The sequence below is a fragment of the Thamnophis sirtalis genome, unplaced genomic scaffold (genome assembly GCF_051295495.1).
Source record: "Thamnophis sirtalis isolate CommonGarterSnake01/CBP01778 unplaced genomic scaffold, rThaSir2_p1.2 scaffold_10, whole genome shotgun sequence".
Taxonomy (NCBI): domain Eukaryota; kingdom Metazoa; phylum Chordata; class Lepidosauria; order Squamata; family Natricidae; genus Thamnophis; species Thamnophis sirtalis.
In genome coordinates, this window is record NW_028261390.1 from 64190312 (window position 1) to 64216329 (window position 26018).

The following is a 26018-nucleotide window of genomic DNA, read 5'->3' on the forward strand; positions in this document are numbered from 1 at the left end:
TCCTATGAGATATGGTGAGTATAAGAGGTGTTTTTGACAATCAGCAGAAATCTGTATTCCATAAATTTTCAGGTGACCTAATAAAAACATTGCTTCATTTTTTTTCTTTTCTGTGGTCATCATGGCTTTTATTTTTACTGTTTAGTGCAGTGGTGGGTTGCAGGCAGTACGCCCCGGTACGGGCGTACCAGACCCTGCCCGTAGGACTGGATATCGTTCCGGTACGGTGCTCTGGAGGGCCCACCTGCCCGCCCGAGCTCCTTACCTGTCTTTTAAGGCTTCCACGCAAGCGCATGGCGTGTATAGCGCCTGCGCAATGCTCCGTGGAGCAGCTGTAGCGTCGTGGAGGCGCTAAGATGCATGCGTGCGCAAAGTGGATGCTACCGGTTGGAACGGGATCCATAACCCACCACTGGTTTAGTGTAATAAGCTATTGTTTCCATCAGGGCTTAATCCTTTTATTTATATATGTATTTTATTTATATATGAATAAAGCCAAGCATGAAGCCGAAGGCACCAGCCTGAATATGGCAAGTGGGACCTCGTTGAAATGTCGCCAAGATACTCTCAATCTTACACGGGAAAAGACCCAAATACGTCAAGACCTACACACACACAAACATTTATCTGTTTCTATAGATCAGTTAAAATATATAATACTTACGTTTGTGTGGATATACAATCCATCTAGTCACTATGGAATAAACTCATGTGATATTCTCATTCACAGGGGTGAGAGGAAACCAAAAATTGATTTGTTTAGAACTTGTATTGCTGCTATCCCAAGACTGATTCCAGATGGAATGAGCAGAAATGACCTTATTGAACTGCTTGCAAGGTAGGACTATCCTGGTTTTTACTGGAGTGATCAATGGTCTTCAGTAAGTTCCCTAGAGAGTCCATTGTATCCTCAGACATCTCTGTTTTATCCCTTTGTCAAACTTTAAGATGAAATTATTGTAATTTTTAAAAAATGAGAGTCTGGAATTTCTCATTTGCTGCTTAAAATGTAAAAGGCTAGCAGAGGGTATTCCACGATCAAGGCTTATCTACAAATATTGGCAACTCATTAAAGTTAATATAAATGTTGGGTTCAGGTAGATCTCAATTAATGAGCAGGTTCATACAGGGGAACTTAACTCTTCATTTATATGGGTCTGCTCTATGTAGAGTTTTATAGTTTCAAATTGCACCTTGGAATTTGAATTGGATTTAAACAAAACACAGCTTCATCTATTATGTGGTTCAGATCTGGTAGACTTATGCTAGTGATACACAAAGTGTATTTAATTCTGAAATAATAAGGAAGTATAAAAACTAACTAAAAGTTAATCGTGAAATGATAGGAGTTAATTCCAGGGAGTAGAAGAACTTGAGAAAAGAGTGATCTTACAATTTACTTCTGGTTTCAGAAATAATTTAATCACAATTAACCCATCTGCAGTTCTGTATCTGTACCAGGCATCATTGCTGAATATGCATAATGCAAGGATTGCCAAATTACCACCCCAACCCTGTAGCTTGCCTTTCATCTTCTTCAGACTTAACTTGTTTTTATAATAGGCTAATTCTTCATGGGTTTCTAATAAATAAAAAATTGTCAACAGGCTGACCATTCACATGGACGAAGAACTGCGTGCACTGGCTTTCAATACTTTGCAAGCATTAATGCTGGATTTTCCAGATTGGCGGGAAGATGTTTTGTCAGGATTTGTTTATTTTATTGTCCGTGAAGTCACTGATTTGCACCCTACTCTCCTGGACAATGCAGTTAAGATGTTAGTGCAGCTGATCAGTCAGTGGAAACAAGCAGTCCAAATACAAAACAAGAACCAAGAAACTCAGGTACAATTATACCATATGACTCTAAAACACTCCAGACCATAAGATGCACATAGCTTTTGGGGAGGAAAACAAGAAAAAAAATCTGCCTGCCTCCCAGCATCCATCGCTTTTCATCTGGCTAGTGTCCTTACAGCAAACAGCCTGTTCAGCAGCTCCAGCATGTTATCGCAGCCCGGTTTAGCACGAGCAGCTGATTGGCAGTTGGAATGGCCTCCAGGAATACCGCCGATCAGCTGTTTCAGGCTGCGGGAATCGCTGCCACCCATTACCGCTTCAGCATGTCCCGCTTTCAGCCTACACATGCCCTATTTTTAGCCCGTGGGGATTGCTGCCAGTGGTAGTGATAGGTGGCGGCGATCCCCGCCACCTGGAACAGGCCAAAAACGGGACACACAGAGGCAAAAAACAGGGCGTATGGAGGCAAAAAATGGGGCACGGGAGGATGAAAATGGCCAAAGGGTGGGGGGCAGTGGGTGGGCAGGGATTCAGCAACATTCGCTCTATAAGATGCACAGATATTTCCATCCACTTTTTGAGGGGTGGGGGAGTGCGTCCAATAGTGCAAAAAAATAAGGTATGTCTTTTAATTGAGTAATGAATTCCCATGAATGTGGGCATTATCTTAGATATGTGAATACATGGATGATTGAGCTGTGCAATTATTGGTCTTATTCTTGTAAGTGCCTGACCCTTATTACGTTGGACAACAAGATGAACATGTTGTCCCATTTGTTTGCATGGCAGTAAAAGTGCCCATTATGTGGCCCGATGTATTTGGAAAGCATAAATGCAAATGAATAGATCCCATTGATTTTAGTAATTTCTGTTTCTCACCTTTTAGCGTGGCGTAGCCAATGGAACTGCTCCTACCCTTTCCCTGGAAAGGACCCCTTATTCTAATGTGTTCCATGTGGTTGAAGGCTTTGCGTTGGTTATCCTTTGTAGCACAAGATCTGCCACTAGAAGACTAGCCGTCAGTTGTCTTAAGGAAATAAGAGCTCTCTTCACCGTTTTAGACATGACTAAGGTAAGCAAATTGTTATGTGTGTCTGTGTTTATCTTAATGCGGCCTTGACTTTGTCATGTATCAGATATTTGTGTTCTTAGGGTGATGATGAGTTGGCCATAGATGTAATGGACAGATTGAGTTCATCAATTCTGGAGAGTTTCATACATCTCACTGGGGCTGACCAGGTAAGATTTCCTCTTTAGAAATCATGAAGATTAACAAATGCTTAATGATGGATTAATTTTCTGCTTTGCTTAATACATATAATGCACATTATAGTGTATAGTAGTCCTTGACTTATAACCGTTCATTTAGGGAAAAAAGAGGCTTATGACCTGGTTTCACACTTGCAACCATTGCCACATCCCAGGATCACGTGATCAAAATTCAACCATCTGGCAACTGGCCTGTATTTATGACAGTTGCACTCTCCTGGAGTCATGTGATCATCATTTGTGACCATCCCAGATGGCTTCTGATAAGCGAAGTCAACGGGGAAGCCAGATTTTCTTAATGAATCAGATAAAAACTGTGCTGATGGACTTAACTGTGACAACAAAGGTCATCTTTCTTAACAACTGTCTTGTTTAGCAACAGAAATGTTGGGCTCAATTGTGGTTGTAAGTTGAGAACTGCCAGTATAGCAAGCCTTGTACAGGGATCCTCGACTTACGATCACAATTAAGCCTAAAAGTTATGTTGTTAAGTAAGACATTTGTTAAGTGCGTTTTGCTCCACTCTACCACCTTTCTTGATTCAGTTGTTAAGTGAATCAGTGCAGCTGATAAGTTAGTAACCCAGTTCTTAAATGAATCCCCATTGACTTTGCTTGTCAGAAGGTCACAAAAGGGGATCACATGGGCATGCTTCAAAGGTCGTAATTGTGAAAAATGGTCATAAGTCCATTTTTTCAGTGCCATTGTAATTTTGAACAGTCACCAATGAACTGTTGTAAGTCGAGGACTTCCTGCACCTGCTGAAATAAATTTTGAACACTACTTCTTAAATCTCAAAAAGCATATAAGCCTAAACTCAATGTTTTAAGCCTAATTGCCATATTGACCCTTTCCCATGATTACACAAATGGAGAGATGATGTTCATTGAGAATTGTAATCCCAAAGGTATTTTTTCAAAAGGCAACTGGACTTTGTTTTTCCTTGAAGAAGTCTTGCTTCTCACCCAAGAAGCTTCTTCAGTTCTTCTTCAGTTCTGAACTGAAGAAGATTCTTGGATGAGAAGTAAGACTTCTTCAAGGAAAAACAAAGTCCAGTTGCCTTTTGAAAAAATACCTTTGGGATAATCATGACCTGGTTGACTGAGAATCTCCATAGACATTGAGAATAGTAGATGCTGCTGGCAATGAATGAATGGGTGGGAGATGCAAATAGTTGCAGACGTGGCTTCAAAAATGGAAATGGCCGGCCCGGCCTCATTCCTTTTCTCTCCTGTATTTTTTTTTTTTCGTTTAGTTGCCTCTTTCTCTCACCTCATCAGTTTGGTTCATCACTTTCTCTTCATTTCCCTTCTAGTGCAACTATCCCTTCCCTTTCCCCATCTCAACATGCTGTTTTTTCCTTATATTTTACTGGTTTTCTTCTGGAAGGAGGGAAGAGTCTCTTTGCTTCTGTGAGTAAGAGAGAATGATCACTATATGCACATAGGGAAATAATGTTATACATGGTGGTTTATTTTACAGGTAATAGTTTTAATGCATAGCTATTAAAGGGTAGCTTCAAGCACATACTTGAATACAAGTACAACGCTCACATATTTGCATGGGGGAGGGTACTGTAGAAGTTGGCAATTGGTAGGTTGAAAAGGTGGTCAAATTTTTATATATTTCTTCCTTTCTGTATTGTTTGAAGGATGATGCTGATGAAGTATTAAATTTAGGATTATCTTTCTGGTTGATAAAATAATCAGTCTGAGTAAGGGGCAGCTTACTTTGGCAAATGTAATTGGAATATTTACTTTTCTTCAATGCTATCCCTAGTCCTCACTTAAAACTGAAAATTTGGGTGTCTTTTGTCTATATAATAGCTGTTGCTGCTCATTTTCAACGTAAATGCAGCCCGTGAGCATGCACTTGCTCACTGCTTACACAAGGGAGGATGCGTGTGCGCATTCACCGTCTATTTCCGTGGCTCGTTTACAATCCCCTCATGGCCCACAGGTTGGAGACCCCTGCTGTAGACTCTAGAGAGGGTTGAACTTTTATGCTGTAATAGACTGAGAGATCATCCAAGCTCTGGAATGAGATGCCTCAAGTATGCTGTTACCAACTATACCAGGGGTGCCAAGGCCGGATCCAACCTGCAGAGTGCTTAAATCTGGCCTGCGATGCTTCTGCCAGCAAAAACGTTTTTGCTGGCAGAGGGTTGCCGGAGACCGTCCCAGCCGAACACAAAGCTTGGGAGCCCATTTTCACTGGCAGAGGGCTTGGGCCTACAGGCACCCCCAACACAAATGACGTTGAGCTGGCCACCCGCAACCCTGCCCCCAAAGTCAAACACAGCCCTGATGCGGCCCTCAATGAAATTGAGTTTGACGCCCCTGATCTAAACTGAAATACTTTGAAAATTGCAATTTAAGTTTCAATCACACTTTAAATTAAAGCTTGTGAATGACTCATGGGAATGACCAAGTTAAATCAAATCTAAACAGAGAATTACAGTAGAAAGCCAGGCTCTGCAATTGGGATTTAACTAATTTTGAAACATCAGGTTCACAATTTATGAATGTTCCCTGACATTTTTGTTGGCATAGACAGCAAGTAGCATTTTAATAAAATTTTATTTAGCAAGTCATTACCTATCTTTCTGAACCAGTCTGATCTCAGAATAACCATATAGGTCTTCATTTTATTCATTAATATGCAACCCGTCTCACCATGATTTGGGAAGCCTACAAATGATGCAGTGATAAACATAAAGACAATTACAATTGAAAAGAGTTTACATAAGAGCTAAGACTAAAGGGACTGACAGCACAGGGATGAAATCTTCTTATCCGTTCAACCATTCTAGCAAGGAACACACACACACACACACACACACACACACACACACACACAAACACATCCCTATATGCCATTTCAGCATGGGGCTATTTCTGAAGGACTAATTGTTTGTGTTCTCACCATCAGAGATGTAATGACACCAATATCTTAATTGTGTACAATTAAGTTTTCCAGCCTTTTCTTATTTTCTTTGAAAATCTCCGAGTTCCTATGTCACCTCTGCTAATGTTAATATGATTACTAATTACAATTAGTAATTTCTAACAAGAGGGAGCATTTGTGTTGGAGAGGGGAGCAGAATAAGAAAAATGTGTAATATTGCTCTGTAAACTGTGATCTGACTGAATTTACCTAAAAAGAATATTTTCATCTTTTTCCAAATATGGTACTTGGTTTTTGTTTTCCCACATAAGTCATTTTCATTTTGCAATGGGAATAGCCTTAGTTTATGTTATGCCCGTAGCTTCAGATACCATCTTTAAAGCATTTTCGGTGAGCTAAATGAATCTATTTTTGTTTCCATACACAGACTATGTTATTGTACTGTCCCAGTTCAATAGATTTACAAACATTAATTGACTGGAGCTCTTCTCCTATCAGCCACCAATTTGATGTCGTCAGTCCATCACATATATGGATATTTGCACATGTGTCTCAGGGTCAGGACCCCTGGATTATTAGCCTTTCCAGTTTGATGAAACAGGAAAACCTTCCAAAGCACTGTCCCACCGCCGTGAGCTATGCTTGGATGTTTGCTTATACCAGGCTCCAACTGTTGTCTCCCCAGGTTGACATAAAGTAAGTCACCCTTTAATACAATGAAGTCCTTTCATCTATATGAAGAAAACAGGCTGAAAAAAATTGCTTATATTTTAATTTAGTGAAAAATGTAGGATTTTTCAGAAGAATGTGGAATCCTAAAGTAAACTTATTTTTGCAGTGCTATCAATTCATATTTTAATATTATTTTTAGATACATAGCTGAACTTAAATTGCTAACTTTATAGCTGACTGTAGTACAGATAATCCTCATCTAGCAACCAAAATTGGAACCAGCAACTGCAAAGCAGTCACTAAGTGAAACAGCAACTGTGTTTTAGATTTCCTTTGCTTTGCAAATCATAAACGCAACGATCGACTGTAAAAATAATTTCCATCACTACTATAAGTGCACTAAACAATTACCTGTGTTTTCACAGGAGTCAGAGAAATTGTAACAAGCCACCCTTGTTGTTCTCTTGCAATAGAAACAATATTTTAGGAATACAAAGATTCTGTTAAAATCTCCTCCTAGGCCAGAGTAATTATTGTAGTAGTATATACATATAAACCTCAGTTGTGATATTTTGCTTAAACATTGATTCTCATTTAACTTTAAATATTCAATGCATTACAACATTTTCTCCTTCAAACCTTTCATTGTTTTTCCTCCCTTAACAGCAGCCCTGTGAATGCCAAGAAAGTAAATACTGCCATCAGCAGTGATTCCTACATTGGGCTCTGGAGAAACTACCTGATTCTTTGTTGTAGTGCCACAATGTCTACGCCATCTTCTGCATCCACAGGTTCTGTCAGATGCTCCCCTCCTGAGACACTGGCGTCCACTCCAGATAGTGGCTATGGCATTGATTCAAAAGTATGTCCATCCAGTGCATTAAGCGATTTATATTTCTGTTCTTTTTATGCAGTTTAGATTTGTTTTCTTGTTATTGAAGTATTACAAGAGTGTACGGCTGTTGTGTTTCATTTTCTTGTTCAATTATTGGAAATAAAATTCAGAAACCCAATGTCATTCCTTTTTAAATTCAAAAGTTCTACCGTATTTTTCGGAGTATAAGACGCACTTTTTTCCCTCAAAAAAGAGGCTGAAAATCTGGGTGCGTCTTATACACTGAATACAACATTTTTTGCCCCCCCCGAAACCCCGCCCCCTTCACTAAAATGGCCATGCATAGCTTTTAGAAGGCTTTCAGAGGGCTCTTGGGGGTTGGGGAGGTCAGAAATGAGCGAAAAACAGCCCGTTTTTTGCCCCCACCCGCCCCCAGCAGCACTCTATAAGCTTCCTAAAGGCTATCCATGCCCTTTCTTTGATAAAAAACACAGGCCCGTTTTCATGAAAAACAGGCTGTTTTTTTCTCGTTTTGGCCCCCCACCCCCCAGGAGCATTCTATAAGCCGCCTAAGGGCTATTCATGCCCTTTTTTTTGGAAAAAAAAGGGGGGGCTCCATTTTTGTGAATAACGGGCCGTTTTTGGGAGGTTTGCAGAGTGTAAAACCTTTTTTTTTTTATAAAAAATCCTCTTCAAAACCTTGATGCGTCTTATACTCAGAAAAATATGGCATTTGTCAGCGTAGGGAAAGCTTAGCATAGGGAGAGCTAGAATTTTTTAAAGCCCCCCCCCTTGTTACTTTTCTTCATAGAAATGATTTATTATATGTGTTTTCCCTGCAAAAGAATGCTTGTATTTTTTTCTTATTTGAAATTTCATTTTGTCATATTTATTTTACCTTATCAAATAAAAGAATCCCCAGGGCTTTGATTTTAAGCTCATTCCATTTGACTGTCACTTAAGCTGTCAGTTTTGTTAGCGAAGCTCCAAATTGTATTAGAAATGAATGAGTTACTGTTTGGATACACGAGCTCTCAGATAAGCTGGTCTTTGCAGAGGAAATAGTCAAAGCTGAATCCCATAATTTTATTTATTTTATTTATCAAATTTAGGTACTGTCCATCTCACTTACAGAGTGACTCTGGGCACTTTACAGCTAAAAGCATATAAAATCAAATAGAATATTCTTTATTGGCCTAGTGTGATTGGAGAAACAAGGAATTTGTCTCTGGTGCACAAGCTCAAGTACAAACAACAAAGTGATAAGTCATAGATCATAAATCATAGTTCCAATCTTAAGGTATAAACAACACGCAACAAATCGAGGGAGGGAGGGATTCTTGTGTATAGTGTGCACCATGCCTCCTAGCACCTCCCTCACCAACCTGAGGCACCCTGTCACCAACCATCAGGATCTGAGCTCTGTTTATGGACCTTAAAGGAGAATGCCATCTTTCCTCCCACTGCAGAAGAAAATTCCTTACTTACAACGCAGAAGCCGAGCTGAAATGACTAGGTTTTGCGCTCCCATTTCTCCGTCCCACCAAAGGAGTTCAGCTCCTCTCGGCAGGCAGCTCTTTCAGCCAACCTCCAGAGACAAGAGGGAGTCCGCACAGCAGGCAGCAGCTGCTTGCAATGTTTCCTGCCAGTTGACATTTTGGAGAAGCTGACAGAGAAAAATTACAAATAGTGATCGCATGGCTTGGCAAATGGTTGTAAGTGCAAACAGGTTGCCAAGCATCCAGATCATGGTCATGATTATGTAGGGGAGGGAGGATGCACAGCATTTTATAATGGCCAGAACTGCTTTATGATCTACTAGCTGGATATCCGGGCTTCGCGATGAAACTATATGATCAGGCTATGCAGGAGAAATTTGGTTCACAATCCGTTGGTTTATTAGTGGTCGGTGATTGAAACACATAAGGGAATATATCCCCCAACAATTTCAGTCTGGAAGCAGTTCCATAGGTGGAAGGCGTAGACATTTTGGTGAGGTACCGACTTTTAGTACTGTAAGGAGCCCCATACCGCTCCTGAGTGAAGGAGTCGAAGTCTGCCATCTTGAACTGAGGTAAGGAATGTGAGGCAATTGGTAGTCTGAACAGAGTTATTTTCAGGTGGGGAAGGGGAGTAGAATGTCTAACTCATTAGCTTCAGAGCATGTTAATATAAGGCAACTGGCAGTTGGAACAGAGTTCTTTTCAGGTGAGGAAGGGGAGTAGAACTCCTTAGCATCAGAGCGTGTTAATTACTGTATAAGAAATACTAATGATCTGATGGTCATTTTGAAAAATCCTTTCTTAGCAAGCGCCTAGAAGCCAAGAGGAACATACGTGCCAAATTTCAAGTTTGTAGGCTTTACAGTTCTGGATATTTCATATGAGCGAGTATTTGGCTTTTTTATATATAGATAAAGCATTCTTTTTGAGACCTTGGTAACTTCAAATGGTTGTTAAACAACCAGTTTTAAGTCCACGTCTACCTGTACAGAAATGAAGTTGTATTTGTTTCATAGATGAAACTGTGAAGTCAGCTACGAGTGAGCCACAAAAACCCACATTTATTTTTAACATAACCCGAAGAACTGTACCTACTCATAAAATAACAAGGAAAAGAATATAGGGGGAAATAGTATTTTTTAAAATTTATACAGTACTAACAGGTGTGCCTGATGCTTCACAAAAAACAGTTAAACAGATATTCCCCAAGAATTTACAGTCCATAATTTAGATGTGGAGAAATAAGTGACGGGTAGAATAAACAAAATAGATAAGTTATTGGGTTTCAGAATCCTCTTAAAAGCTGTTTAAGAAAAATAGTTGAAGCTGAAGACATTGGAATAAGTGTTTATTGAAATGTTTTATGGCACCAAGATTCCATGTACTTATTCATAAAATATGGATTAACTAACAAACTCAGCATGTAATTTTTGGCTTATATCTATAAATATACAGTATAATAATGTTTAGCTTTTGGGGAAAAAATCATTTCTTCACTGGGCTTAATTGATTCATATGGTACCAGGAAAAACATACAGCAAGTTTTAAAGCAAACATTGGAAATACCAGATATGTTTGTAACATTCAAATAACTTGTGAAACCTTGTATACCACAGAATCTTTGTATGTGCAGGGATGCTTTATAATTCTTCCTCCCTGTCTTTAATTTATTGAGCATTATTACTGTTTAACCTAACACCAATCTGATTATGATACTAAGTGAACTTGGATTGCCTTTTTTTGTTTCCAGATAATTGGTGTACCATCCCCTTCATCTTTGTTTAAGCACATTGTTCCAATGATGCGCTCTGAGAGCATGGAAATTACAGAATCCCTTGTATTGGGTCTTGGCAGAACGAGCCCAGGGGCTTTTAGGTAAATGTTTTAAAAGTATCTATTTTTGCTGCTGGCTTGGAAGAAAATAAAGCACAACAATCCCATCCTTTTGTAAAACGAATCTTGTTGTTTTTCCTAATGCTAAATAGTATGCAAATAAATACAAATAGTAAAGTGAGTGGGAAAACCCTAGAGTTGATAGAACTTTCTGGTGGCCGAGTCATATTGCTTAGCCACACAACCTATCGCCTTTTGATCCCATCATATTTCTTGTTCAAGAATTATACATTGTGGGAGTTTCTTCTCACATTGATAAGAAATATTGGCAATTCTAAAAACAGCCAGCATATTTTTAGTATCCCGTTTTATAAAAGAGATACATTTTCAACCCCTTTCATCATAAAAATGAAAAAAAAAAAAACAGTTTTTCTTTCTTTCTGTAATTCCTGTACAGTAATCTTAATCTTCTTTCTAGTGAATATTACTAGTCGTAGCGCTTGGAGAAGAGGGAAATCAAACATTTGTCCTTTAGAGAACGGGCTCTGCTTGTTGCCCCAAATCTAGAGTAGGAAGCATCTAGGTTCCTTCATAAAGGAAGTCCGTCCAATTTCTACCCCCTAATGGGTTGGTCCAGGCTTTGTGTGATATATTAAGGACTGCACATCAAACTGGATGGAGCAAGGATATATCATGAGGGGTATTTGAGGAAGTGAGGCTTAAGGATCTGGAAAACTAAAGGCAAGCAATGTGCGTCACAAAATCCCACCACTTTACCAATAGATGACCTCACCCATTCTGATGGCGGCTAACATAATGCTGGAATCTTAGTTTTTAAAATTATTATTTAAATATTCTTCTCCTATATACCCTGTTTCCCTGAAAATAAGACCTCCCTGGATAATAAGTCCAATCGGGTTTTTGAGCACATGTGCTAAATAAGCCCTCCCCAAAAATATTGCAACACAGCAGCAGCCATGAGGTGACCACGCTCGTCTCCTCCTGCACCTCAAAAATAAGAAGACCTCCCTGAAAATAAGGCCAAGTGTTTATTTCGGGGGGTCAAAAGAAAATAGCACCCTGTCTTATTTTTTGGGAAACATGGTATTTCTTACGAAAAACGTATACTTTGGGGGGGAATTGAATATGTTCAGTTGTTTGTTGGCGGGGATTATAATGCCTGTTATATACTATTAGTAAATTACACAACTATACTTAAAATTATACTTTTCTATGGTTATCATAAGTGCGTGCGAGGGCGGGGGTGGGGGGAGACCATGAGGTTGATATGTAAATATTTATGGATGTAATATTTAGAAATACAACTGTTGAATTTAAAGTATTCCCAAACTGATCTGTAATTATTACACAGGGAATTAATAGAAGAGTTGCATCCTATAATTAAAGAAGCACTTGAAAGAAGGCCAGAGGTAATAAATATTTTACAAACTATGTTGAGTATCCAGTAATTTCTGCATTTCTAATTTAAACTTAAGTGTGTTATTTCTCTGTGTCATATAATATATGTGAGTATACGCATAATTTTGTGTGTATTTTGTCACATTTATATAGTGTATATTGGACATGGTGATCCTTTGAGAGCTGTATACAACAAAATTTCATTTTAATGTATGCCAATTAGTGTACACTCAAAGTGACAATAAAGTTACTCTAAGTTCTAAATCTTAAATAGAAGCCTTAAAATTTGTAGCAAATCAGATTTTACACAGTGGCCTTTGAAGTAGCAGCATATTTGAAAAGCCCCTAATTGGGGAAAGAGGACACCTAGCAGGCATCAGGAGCTGGGTGACTTTCCCTGGGGATTGCAAATTCAGCAGGATTGTGCCTAATGAGTACAGGTAGTCCTCAACTTTCAACAGTTCATTTAATGACCATTAAATGTTACAACGGCACTGAAAAAAGGTGACTTATGACCTTTGAAGCCTTTCCGTTGATCATGTGATCAAAATTCAGGTGCTTTCAAGCAAACTCACTTAACAAATCATTTAACAATAGAAATTTTGCTCTCCATTGTTGTCATAAATCAAGGACTACCTGTACTTTGGTGGAAGACCTGCAGGGGAATACCCAGCCCAGGTTTGGAAGCTGAAAAAGCCTCCAGGAAGATGGCCTTAGCAAATCAATTGTAGTATTAATTCCAAGGAAATAGCATAAAGATGCCCACGAAGGCATACAGCAGGAGAGCAGCTTATGTCAGAGTCAATGACAGCGTACAGGACTGGCTTGCCCAAGTAAATGACAAAGGCCTCAATTTTATTGACCTAGCTGTGATTTGGTAGATTTTACTTTATCACAGAATGCTGGTGGAGTTGCCCGTTGTTGATTTACCCATTTTTGTTTCTATCTTATGCCTTAACCATGGGCAGAATTATAGGATGGGAAGTTTGCACATTTTGTGATTCAAAAGTTTCCATTAGAGCTTTTTCTTTTTTACTTTTTATGAGCCACACGTAAACCCAATGTATCTTGACCTGTGAGAATTAATGTTGAAGTATAAATGGTTAAATTTTCACATGTTGTTCAATAAAAGAATTGCACAATACTTGTTTCTTTGGTAAGATTAAATGTATTGTCCTAAAAGAAATTTTCTCCGCATCCAGGTGATTTGCATAGGATTTCCTTTTACTGTTCATTGTGTTTTAAATAAGGCCTTTATCTTGGTAAAGTTTGCATAGATTAAAGTAATAATAGTCTATCATCACATATAAATATATATGTCTACATGTCTAAAATTGTTTTGCTGATAAAGGAGAATATTTGTACTTCAGGGATGAAGAGCGGTCCTTGGTGCTTGCCAAGTGTAATTGTTTTCTTGCAGGCATTTCATTACCCAAACTAGGTAACATCATTGGTACCAATGACATTACCTAGTTTGGGTAATGAAAGGTCTGCAAGAAAACAGCCAATCTCAGAGATCACCAAAGACCCCTAATATTGTTCTGGCAGGAAATAACACGTTTTATGATTTAGCTTTTAAAATTCCCATTTTTGGCAAAAATGCCAAATTTATGCAATAATTATCAGTGTTCCAAAACAAAGCATCATATTGTTTATCTGTGCAAACAGATGGAAGTTAAATGTCCAAACTTGCATGTTACTGTGCTGATATCAAATATCAATGTAGCTTTATCATGCTGCTTCCTTTAACTTCTAAAACAGAATATGAAACGACGTAGGCGGCGAGATATATTACGTGTGCAACTTGTACGAATATTTGAACTGTTGGCAGATGCTGGTGTCATTAGTCACAGGTAAGCAATCAATTTTCATTTAGCCAGAATAGTCTGCAGAAAACTACCTTAAAAACTGTGCTGATGTGCTGAAGAGGATCATAGGACATTATTATTTATTTGATTTATATCTCATGTTTCTTTCAGGTACTTAAGGCAGTGTATACAATACTCCTTCTCCCTATTTTCTCCCTACAAATCTCCCCAATGATGTAGGTTGGACTAAGTCACACAGATTGGCCCAGTGTCACCCAACAAGCTAACGGTGATTTCCCTGATGTTAGTCCATTTAACCACAATGGCTTTCGATTCACTTGCACATTCTCTATAGTAGAATTATATCAGCGTTCTAGACCAAAAATTATGGAGTAGTTCCTCTGATTCAGTGTATCTCCACTGTGGCCACTTGAAGACGCGTGGATAATTCTGTGAATTGAAGTCCACTCAACTTAAAAGGGCTCAGGGTTGAGAAAAACGGATTAATTCATCTAGCATTGTATCATTTCAGAAAAATTACACTGCCACATGGCCTGAGAGTTTATACTAACGTGTATCCTCAAAATTCCTCCCTACCGGCTGGTTGTTCCTACAGCAATTGCCCACCTCCCATAGGCATTTATGTTTCAGGAATTGCTTGTGATGAGAGCTGAGATATTCATCAGCTCTTACTGGTGATGTGGTCCATTGCCCCCTTTCAGTACCCCAAAGTGCAATGCCCAAAATCTTTATTGGGCTTTATTTTATAAGAAGTGAAGATGAGACTTCCCACTATAAATAAATCCTAAGAAGCAACCACTATATATAATAATAACCCCAATAATAATTAATTGGTTAATAATTATTTTGTGTCTTGTTTTGGTTCAGTCTAACAAAGGCAGAATGCAACTCTGCATTTTGGACATTTCTTTCCCCACAGGCGAAAATAATTATAAAATAATTATCTTCACCAAAACAAGATATTCATATTTTGAACCATATACTAAAGCATGTTTGGATGTCTTGTCATAGTACTATGGACTGGATACAATACCCAGTTTTAACTATAGGATAAGAATGTTCAAAATGTTCAAATTCAGACAAACAGTTTCTAGAAGTGGCTTAGACTTGAAACGGGCCTGCTTGTTCTTCTAAAAACATCTGTTCTTAGCCAGAAATACTTCTGATATATAGCTGGAACAATAGCAAATACTTCTACAAATATCAGAACAGTTTAAAATAAGCCATTGAATCTTGAATGAAACTGGAAAAAAAAATTGCACAGTATTATTATAAAATCACTGCTACTATACTGGATACAGTATTCATATATTCATATGATATTCATATATTTGACAATACATTTCTCAAATCTGCCTATAGTTTGCGATAATTTGGTGGGTTTTTTTGCAAGTCTATATTCAAATGCTTGTGTTTTTCTTCATAGTGCAAGTGGCGGCCTTGATAATGAAACACATTCCTTAAACAATACTTTATTGGAGTATGTGGACCTTACCAGACAACTGCTGGAAGCAGAAAATGAAAAGGATTCTGACACCCTGAAAGATATCCGTTGCCATTTTAGTGCCTTAGTGGCAAATATTATTCAGAACGTTCCAGGTATTCCCAATATTTATCTCCTTCCCCGCCCCTCCCTTCATTTTTTGGTTTATATTTCAAGCTCAAAACATCTCATGTGGAAATGTGTTACTTCTTGTAACTTGAAAACTGCTGAATTACGGGTCATAATTAAATCCTCTTAATTCCAGTCATCTCGCTCTTCCATAGGAAGTAGGCAATAGCAAACCAATTCTGAAAAATGTCTTTCCAAGAAAACTGCAGGGACTTGTCCACACACACACATGCATATCCACGCATCAGTGGTGGGTTGCAGGCGGTACGCCCCGGTACAGGCATACCGGAGCCTGCCCGGAGCACCGGATACCATTCCGGTACGGTGCTCCGGAGGGCCCGCCCGCCCGAGCTCCTTACTGGTCTTTTAAGACTTTGGCGCTTACGCGCATGGCATGTACAGCACCTGCACGACACTCTGCTGAGTAGCTGGAGCGTTGCGGAGGCGCTAAGGCACACTGCGCGGGTTCATGTGGACGCCGCCGGGCCCATTCCAACTGTACCGGTTGGAACGGGATCCAGAACCCACCACTGCCACACATGCACACATACAAATCCAGTTTAACTTTTTAATAGATTGAGCAGCTAATAATAAGTTGTCTTTTCATGTCTTCTGTAATTTATATCGACAAATCAGTGTATCAGTGAGATATTCCACAAACAGGATCTCCAGTCTGAAGTAAGACAGATCCCATACTTGGTGGACGGATCCCTCTCGCCACCAGTTTTTTTTTTTTTTTTAGGGGATGGAGTCCTCTTTCCAGTTGGGCAATAGGCTAGTAGATTTTTGCATACTTGACTTGGGTGCTCAGTTCTGAGGTCCTGCATCAGAGATGCCCTTTCACCTGTGAGGATCCAATAGTTTGATCTGATTACAGATCAAGGTAATATTACAAGGGGAGAGGACTTTTATTTCACTCTCATGGACTTTGCTGAAAAAAATCTCAATATTTGGCTAGTTCGTTTTTTTTAAACTATAAGCAATTGTATCTGATGTTTTAATTTAATTTCATTTGTTACAAAACATTTCCTCTGTTATTTTCCACTGTTGTGCAGTGCATCAGAGAAGGAGCGTCTTTCCACAGCAAAGCCTCCGTCACAGTCTGTTTATGTTGTTTAGCCACTGGGCTGGACCTTTCAGCATCATGTTCACTCCCTTGGACAGATACAGTGATAGAAATATGCAGATAAATAGGCATCAGTACTGTGCATTAAAGGTAATAAGCTCTCACATGCTTAGCTTTTATTGTAGAATGTTGTTATGTCATTACGTATGATTTCACAATTGCCTGGAACGAGTATAACTCTTCGATAGTGGTTGCCAAATAATTGGGCAGTAATTGCACAAAATAAAATCCTTTACTGCCCCAAATAATTATGATCCTTGATAAATAATATAAATGCATGCAACAAAAGAATGTTCAGTTTCTTAGTTCTTGGGGAATGAAATAATAAATACTTACAAATAGATTTTTGTATAAATATGATATACTGTAAATATAATTATATAACTTTTATGATATAAATATGATATATAGTATATATTGATATATAGTAGAGAGGAGGGGGAAACATATTTGTTTAATTTAAATAGGAACACGGTCCAGTTTGTCTGATATTTTCATCCATTTTTAGGCGATGTCTGCAGTGCTGTGTTGTGGTCCAGTTGCAGATAATGTAGGACTTTCACCAGATGGCTATTTATACAAATGGCTAGATAATATTTTGGATTCTCAGGATAAAAAGGTATTGTGTGCAATATTGATAACTTAAAATCTCTGTTTGAAGTCATATAATAAGGGGTTAAAAGTAGAGGAACTGAGAAAAGGGTAAATCTCTATACATTAAAAATAATTAGAATCAGGACATCTAATCCTAACAGAATGAGAGAGCTGTTCTTTTTGGTTTGGATTTTTTAAAATGCAATTACTGAGTTTAGGAAGGATATAAATTATTTAGCCTATCTCAAGGGTAGATCAGCTTTTTTGATCTACAAGCTGCACTTCTGTGCCAGGAGATAGGAAGTAAACATTGGTGACCTGATGTGTTTAGAGAGGACAAGACCCCCATTTTGAAATTTATTTATTAATTCAATTTGTTTGCCAACCATCTTGCCACAAAGCAACTCTGGGTGGCTTACAAGATTAAAAGCAATAACTATACAAATAATATAGTACAAATAATATTGCTGTAATATATTCCTTTTAACAACCCTCTTTTCTCAATTTTGAAGATTGAGGGGATTTTAGATTATAATCCATTTTGTTTCTTAATTTCCAGAACAGGAATAAATTAGCCAACTTTGGAATATTTAGGTCTCTTAAAATGTTCAATCTCCTCTCCCATTAAAAAAGTTCAAAAGTTCTGGCTTTTTGGGAAACTCTAGAACCGTGATGGTGAACCTGTGGCACACCTGCCACAGGTGGCATGTGGAGCCATTTTGCTGGCATGCCAGCCCTCAGCTTTTCACCCTCCCCAGGATTCAGGAAAGCCTCCAGAGGCTGGAGAGGGTGAAAAACTGCCCCAATGGGTCAACCGGAAGTTTGGGAACGATCTGTTGCCAGGGAGGGCTTCTGGGGATCGGGGGAGGCCATTTTTGCCCTCCCCAGGCTTCAAGAAAGCCTGGGGAGGGGTCACGCGCATAGGCACGAGGGTGCAGCATTTTTAGAGGCTGCAAATTCATATGGGCCCATAGGCTTCTTCCCCTATTTAATAATAGCTTAATTCAGGGAATTCTATAGATTAAGTCTTTACTCTTTATGCATGTTCACATATTTGTTACTAGAAACAAAGAAGCAACAAGGCAGAACTTGAATTTTATATTGTATTTGTTTAGGTGCATCAGCTTGGTTGTGAAGCAGTTATGTTGCTGTTGGAGCTCAACCCTGACCAGAGTAACCTCATGTATTGGGCTGTAGACCGTTGTTATACAGGCTCGAAGCGTGTAGCAGCCGGATGTTTTAAAGCCATAGCCAGCGTATTCCAAAACAGGTATTAAAGAAAGAATTTAGAATACGGGTGTAGGTAGTCTGGGACGAACAACTGGCCATTTTACTACCGTTCTGACTTATGACTGCCTTGGAAAAGGTGCTTTGTAACTTTTGGTTGTTATAAAATGTCATAACACGCATTCTCCCCCCTCCAATGATCACATGAGTGAAGTTTCAGGCACTTGGCAACCTGGCTTGCATGTACGACCAGTTGAAACATCCCACGGGTGCAATATTCAGAAAAATGCGTTCGCTTAACGACAGTGGCATTCGCTTAACAGCCATGTGGTTCGCTTAACAACTTGAGGGGCTTACTTAACAATCGCCACAAAAAAATGTGAGAAAAATGGGTCTGGTCATGTGAGCATCTTGATTTAAGACTGCAACAACAATCAATCAGATTTCCAGCCCCAATTGTGGTCATAAGTCAAGGACTAGCTATAATGGAATCAATTGAAGTTGCTATTGTATGTGCCATGGTGGGGAAGCAACGGCTCCCTAAATTTTACAGATAATCCATCTTAAAAAGCACAGCTAATGGTGAGGACAGTAGCAGTTCAATATGTGGGTAACTTCGGGTTCTCCCCACGAATCTCTATGCATAATTGGGTTACTATCAGAATAAACGTGACATAAACCACCACTATCTGATTTGCTGTGAGGATTATCTCACTCAGCTGATTTGTGTGGATATTGTAAGAATACAAAGGAAGGGTAATTCTAATGCTGTGTCTAATCAATTCTCTGAGAAACAGTTCTGAATTCTGCCCGCAGTTGGCCAATTCATTGGCAGGATCTTGACAGCCACAGAATATGCCTCCTTTGTGCTGTATTCTTATGTCCCATGCAATTTTGTCTGCTGCTCACTGTCTAATCCAGGGATGGTGTTCTGATCCCAAGAGCATGAAGCAAACGCCTTATCCTGACAAAAAAGATGTTTATTAATTGACTGTGAATTCTGCTCATTCACATCCAGCAGAGTCTTTCAAGGGAGGATTTACAGTCACAGACCTTATCTGGCGTAGGGAACTGCCAGGCCGATATCTGCAAAACTTGGCAAGGAGTCCCGGAGAGTCACAAATCAATGAAACAAACTTATTGTCTTCTGCAAACTCCACTCCCCTTTCGGTCCTCTTTTATGTCCTCTGGGAGGGGCCATTCATCGTCCACCTGTGGCCTTACTCCCAAGTCAACCCCTGTTCTTTAGTTGTTCCCTTCGTCTAGCAACTCTGTGCATGCACACACTGGGAACAGGCTCCAGCTGTTCGTCTGCCTCTGAAGGCAGCTGATAACAGGCATACGGCTCACGCCCCCTCTCTGCCTCTGACACAGAGCCCTCATCAGAGCCTTCCCCAGACTCCAGGACTGGCCCATCTTCCTCCCCAATCTCCTCACTGTCTGAATCTGCTGCCAGCTCTGCTAGCCACTGGCGGGCCACAACAGATGCAGAACTATGGCCCTTTTATGACTTGTGGACTTCAACATGCTGGGTCAGGAATTCTGGGAGATGGAAATCTACAAGTCATAACGACGCCACAGTTCCCCACCTCTGGTCTAATCAATGGGGAAGAGTAGTCCTGTTATTCTCTTGATACAAGGATTCATGAGATTTTCTGGAGATATAGGGCTGCTTGTGTATTCTCCCATATTCTAGCTCTAATCCATATGGTTGTGTAGTACCAAAAATCACTGATAAGGAAGCAGTGCTTAGAGTATAACTTATAGTATAACTATTATATCTGTGATGCAAAAATCCAGGTAACCCCTGCATTAAAGCAAGGAGAGTTTCCTGAATCTTTTTGTTACCATTGAACCGTGAGCTAGAATTTTGTTTCCCTAGGTTGGTTTAGTAATTAACTAAACGAAATGCATCTTTTGAACAGAGCTAATCAGGCTTTTGGAAATAGAGCAGCTTTCTAAGTAGCCTTATATATGGGTTCACACTGCAAATTTTTTAAGTATATCATTTATTCTATTTTTAAGCCACTTAGCTATTAATACTTTCTTTTCTTCATAGGGATTACCAGTGTGATACTGTTACTCTTCTCAATCTTATATTATTTAAAGCAGCTGATTCTTCTAGAGCTATCTATGAAGTTGCTATGCAGCTTTTGCAAGTTAGTATGAAATGTTTTTTGTCAGTACATCTGTATTTTTGTTTGAGGCTTTTAAATTTTAAAACTGTTTTATACTACCATGTATCACTGTAATTAATTTCAGGAAAGTTTCCACAGATTAGCCCAGTGGGAATAGTTTATTTTTCTTCTTCTCCATAGCCTTTTAGGGTATTTTGTATTTGTATTTGGGCTTTGTGTAAGAGGTAAAATGTAATGAACAGCCTTTCAGAGACTGAAAAATTAAAAACCCACAGAAATATAAATTTTCCTTTTTTGGGGGAAGGAGATAATCCAGAGGCAAAATCAGATGTTCCTGCAACAACAAAAATGTGGCTTCTTAAAAATTCTTCCCCAGAGCTCATCCTAAATCAAAAGGGAAAAAAGTCTCAATGGTTGCTTCTCATTCTCCACCACGTACCTTGAGCCAAGGTGGCGCAGTGGTTAAATGCAGCACTGCAGGCTACTGCTAGATCAGCAGGTCAGCGGTTCAAATCTCACCGGCTCAGGGTTGACTCAGCCTTCCATCCTTCCGAGGTGGGTAAAATGAGGACCCAGATTGTTGGGGGCAATATGCTGACTCTCTGTAAACCGCTTAGAGAGGCCTGAAAGCCCTATGAAGCGGTATATAAGTCTACTGCTATTGCTATTGCTATTACCTTGCAACCTCCAGGATGGTCAAATAGAGGAAGTGTCTATCCTAGTGGTTCTCAACCCCAGCTGGTGATAAGATTCTAGGAGTTGAAGTCCACTCATTTTAAAATGGTTACGGTTGAGAAACATTGCCCTATCCTAGGATGCGTTAGACCTAGAAGCTGATTTCATGTTTTAAGCCACAGTGAGAAAAAAGTGAGAAAGTTAACATAGTTAACATTTTCTGTCTCCCTGTGAGTCCGTAATTTCATACTGTTTAGTAATCTGAATTTATTGAATACATTTATATTTTTTAGATCCTAGAGCCTAAGATGTTTCGCTACGCTCATAAACTGGAGGTTCAGAGAACTGATGGACTATTGAGTCAGCCTTCACCTTTGCCACATTTATATTCTGTGTCCTATTATCAGCTCTCAGAAGAATTAGCAAGAACATATCCAGAATTAACTCTTGCAATATTTTCAGGTATGTATTTCCTTAAAAAGCATATTTCTTAATATTTATTTGGAATTATTGTACTATCAAAACCAAATTATAGTGATTTTCAAGTTTTTTTCTCTTAACACTGGCCTATATGGTATCTATTACTGATACCATGGTGATGATCCTTAATCTCTAATTATTATATTCTCTAATCATCATAACCCATCTGATAAATAACCACTGCACAGATATGCATTGCCTTTTTGTTCCTTTCTTCGCCCACCAGTCATCAATTAACTATACTTTGCCTTTTTATATAATGTGAAGTTACACTTGTCAAGCTAAGAACAAAGCATCATCCTACATAATCCTCAGTTTAATAATACTGCCTTGTTCTGAAGCAATTAATATGTAGTTATTGCTCTCTGTGCATGATTATCTGGAGTCCTTTCAGTTTGGATTCAAACATGCTTGTAGCATTGAGGCAAACCTGATCATGCTTGTGCATCCATTCTGCTTCTTTTTGATCTTTTAGTGCAGGGGTGTCAAACTCAAGGCCTGCGTGCCAGATGCGGCCTGCGGGGTACTTAGATCTGACCTGTGGGGCCGCCCTGGAAACAGCGAAGGACCAGCCTATGGTGCCTCTGCCAGCAAAAACGTGCAGCCTTCCTGAGCTCTGTTTTTGCTGGCAGAAGGTTGCAGGAGGCTCCAACCAGAAAACAGAGCTCAGGAGCCCGTTTTCACTGACAGAGGGCTCCAGCCACCACAGGCGCTTCCAACACGATTGACGTCAAACTGTCCATGCCCACCCTGGCCACGCCCACCCCAGCCCCCCAAGGTCAAACACAACCCTGATGCGGCCCTTAACGAAATCGTGTTTGACACCCGTATATTAGCGGCTTTTGACTTCCATCAGTCATGGTACCCTCCTAGCTCTGTTCAGGGGATTGGGACATGACTAGTTCTCTTTTCTCTGGGACCATTTTCAGTAGCATTTGTGGTGGTGGAGGGCTCAAGATGTAGACCAACTTTCCAATCCAAAAGATACGGGTATCAGGATCTGTGAGAATTTCCTTCCTTCTATCTCCTTCTAGCCTCTTTACCCTGTAATGGAAGGTCATACCCTCTTCTCACAATCTGACAAAGGGACTTCTTTTCTTTCTTCTTTTCACATGAAAGCAATAGTTACTTCAGGAGGACCAAAAGCTGAAATAGCTGCCAGTAAATTAGTTTCGTGATAACATACACATATATATTTTCTTACTTTTAAATTATTAAACACAGAGGTAAGCCAGAGAATTCAAACAGCACATCCCTCTGGAAGACAGGTGATGCTTCACTATTTGCTGCCGTGGATGAATAACATTGAATTAATGGATGTGAAACCTTTACCCACAATTCGACGGCAAGAGGAAGAGGAAGAGGATCTTCTAAAAGACAGAGAACTGATGGTGAACAGCAGGCGCTGGTTGAGAGGCGAAGGTTGGGGGTCACCCCAGGCAACTGCTTTAGTTTTAAACAACCTAATGTATATGACAGCAAAGGTAAATTGAACCAAGCATTGGGTAATTGATGGATTATTTTGAGAGTTCTGTTGTTTTCTCAGTTTGTCACTAGCAGAATGCTAATGTGTGTAAACTGTATTTTTTGAGAAAAGAAAGAAAAGAAAAAACAAGTATATTTAAGTTCTGTTCTGACCCAATCTTAGCCGAAGCAAGAAACAGACTCGTCACACAAAAAAAATCCTCTTTATTTACCTCTTGTGAATTAATGGCATTCACTCACCAAAAAATCCAGGCAAGAGTCCTGCAAGGAGTTAAATGCAGCAACAGACCTGATCACTTCTTTGCAATAATTGCAAGGCTGTGAACTCCCAGCCGAAAAGCTGCAAATTAAGTTCTGGCAAGCAGTCTTTGATTCATGAAACATAATGAGCAAAATCTTCAGAAATACGAACTGTTGTCTCCTATGACAACTGCTCCTCTTTCCTTCTATTTATTCCCCAGCCAGGGAGGAGCCATTCAGCATCCACGTGTGCTTTGCTTCCCAAGTCGACTCCTTGTCCTCAGTTGTTCACCTCTCCTTTAACTGCTCTGCACATATGTGCATCTGGAACAGGCCGCAGCTGTTCTTCCTCCTCACTCATCTCAGCCTCCAAAGGCAGCTGCCTCTCTGGTGGCTGGGAAATGTCAGAAAGCCCTGTCTCTGTCTCTGCGTCCAACGCAGAGCATCCATCAGAGCCTTCCCCAGACTCCAGAACTGGCCCAACTTCCTCCCCAACCTCCTCATTGTCCAAGTCTGTTGCCAGCTCTGCTGGCAGCTGGCGGGCACAGCAAGTTGCACTAAACATGAAAAGAGCAATATTGCAGCCAGAGTAGACCAGATTTGTAAGCAAACTAGGGAGAAAAAAGCATTGAGCATTGTGGAACTACCTTCTGCATAAAATACATTAAATTATACCCAGTGTTTTCATTATATATCTCTTTGAGCATTTAATCATTAAACAGAGAAATAATTCATATCTTAACTTTGTTTTCCAGTATGGTGATGAAGTGGCTTGGTCAGAGATTGAAAACGTTTGGATTACTCTAGCAGACAGTTGGCCAAAGAATCTGAAAATAATTCTGCATTTTTTAATCAGCATTTGTGGAGTAAATAGTGAACCCAGCCTTTTGCCTTATGTAAGTTACATGGAACTTATTTTCCTATTCCTCACTCTAGTGAAATGGGCAATCATATATATTAAATGAAAGTAGTCTTCGATTTATGACTTATCATGGAGCCTATCCATTACGGTCATAATTCGTAATGGTTGTTAAATGGGCCCACCCAATTTTATATTTTTTTCTGTGGCTGTTAGGGCCTGATCTTCAGAGTCATAAGTCCCCTTTTTCATAACTTCAAACAGTTGCTAAGTGACTGGTTGTAACTTGAGGGCTACCTATAAGTAGGCATAAATGTTTTATTTAAGAATCGCTTTTAGCCCACCTTTGTTACTAGTTGTAGTTGTCTGTGCTGAAAGCAGAATGAAAATAGAACCATCCATTTATTATGATTATAAATAGTTATTATAATAATTATCCCTCAGTGAGGCACTACTTTAACATGGTTATGGGATTTGGGCGCTCTGAGGAAGATGAGAGTTATGACAGAAGTTCAACCGTACTGGACAGGTCACATCAGAGGAGTCGGACAAAGAGTGTCTCTCCCATAGAAAATGTCCCATGGCGAGACATAAATATAGAAAACTAATTACAGTCATTGCCTAGGTCAACAAGGACCATACTAGGTGTTTGAGTTCCTGGACTTCTGATGGAAAACTGGCTACAGGACTATTGACTGAGCAACCAGGCCAGTCCCTGTCTCTCAGCCCAACATGCCTCACAGGGCTGTTGTGGAGAAAATAGGAAGAAAAAGGAATATCAGATATCATCACCACCTTGAGTTGTATATAAAAAGGAGAGAGAGAAAATACAAATATAAATCCTTCCATTCCCCACCATCCAGTCAGAGCTGAAGAGGTTTCTTGGATGAGAAGTGAAACGTCTTCAAAGAAAAACAAAGTCCAGTGGCCTCTTGAAAAAAAGCACCTTTGGGGGAGACAGAAAGGAAGAAAGAAGTGGGGGGGGGGGGCAGGTAGAGAATATACAGTGTAAAATTCCAGTTCCATCTCACTATCATCCTGGGCCAATTCCTTCCATGTTTGGCCTTACGTTGGATTTTACATAGCAGTTGGAATGTTTGTTTGAAAAATAAGCATGTCTAAAAATGGATACAAACATTTTAAGTATTTCTAAACAAAAGTAATTCCATGTTGGGAAATATTTAGGAACTGTAATGGTACTTTTAAACTGAAATGCAGACTTCTACTTCATTTACTCTGTTAAATATAGATTAGACTGGGTTATTAAAAATGTTATTTTCAGCAGGAGTTTTAAGTATTAAACATTTCTAAAAATTATACCGTTCATTAACTTTGTGTAAAAGAAGTCTATTAACAGAGTTCCATATGATCAAACATTTCAGGTGGTGAAATATTAAATCTTTAACTATGCAACTGGAATTAGGTTGGGATATAATGGTTTTGCTTTTCCAGCAAACATAGGTTCAAAAATAATGAAACATGATTAGAATGTAGAACATAGAATAATAGATTTGGA

General features: G+C 39.4%; 1 protein-coding gene across 7 annotated transcripts in view; it reads left to right on the forward strand.

Moving 5' to 3' along the window:
* Positions 1-26018, forward strand: part of FRYL (FRY like transcription coactivator) — a 156118-nt gene that overhangs the window by 78995 nt on the left and 51105 nt on the right. For all 7 annotated transcript variants that reach the window (XM_087724769.1, XM_087724772.1, XM_087724770.1 and 4 more), the window contains 17 exons: positions 731-838; positions 1608-1845; positions 2687-2872; positions 2953-3039; positions 6404-6672; positions 7315-7510; positions 10736-10860; positions 12191-12248; positions 13999-14090; positions 15493-15665; positions 16734-16894; positions 17313-17423; positions 18514-18668; positions 20685-20784; positions 21732-21900; positions 23143-23402; positions 24399-24539. In XM_087724769.1, the coding sequence (XP_087580895.1) occupies positions 731-838; positions 1608-1845; positions 2687-2872; positions 2953-3039; positions 6404-6672; positions 7315-7510; positions 10736-10860; positions 12191-12248; positions 13999-14090; positions 15493-15665; positions 16734-16894; positions 17313-17423; positions 18514-18668; positions 20685-20784; positions 21732-21900; positions 23143-23402; positions 24399-24539 (2629 nt within the window). The remainder of the gene's footprint in view (positions 1-730; positions 839-1607; positions 1846-2686; positions 2873-2952; positions 3040-6403; positions 6673-7314; positions 7511-10735; positions 10861-12190; positions 12249-13998; positions 14091-15492; positions 15666-16733; positions 16895-17312; positions 17424-18513; positions 18669-20684; positions 20785-21731; positions 21901-23142; positions 23403-24398; positions 24540-26018) is intronic.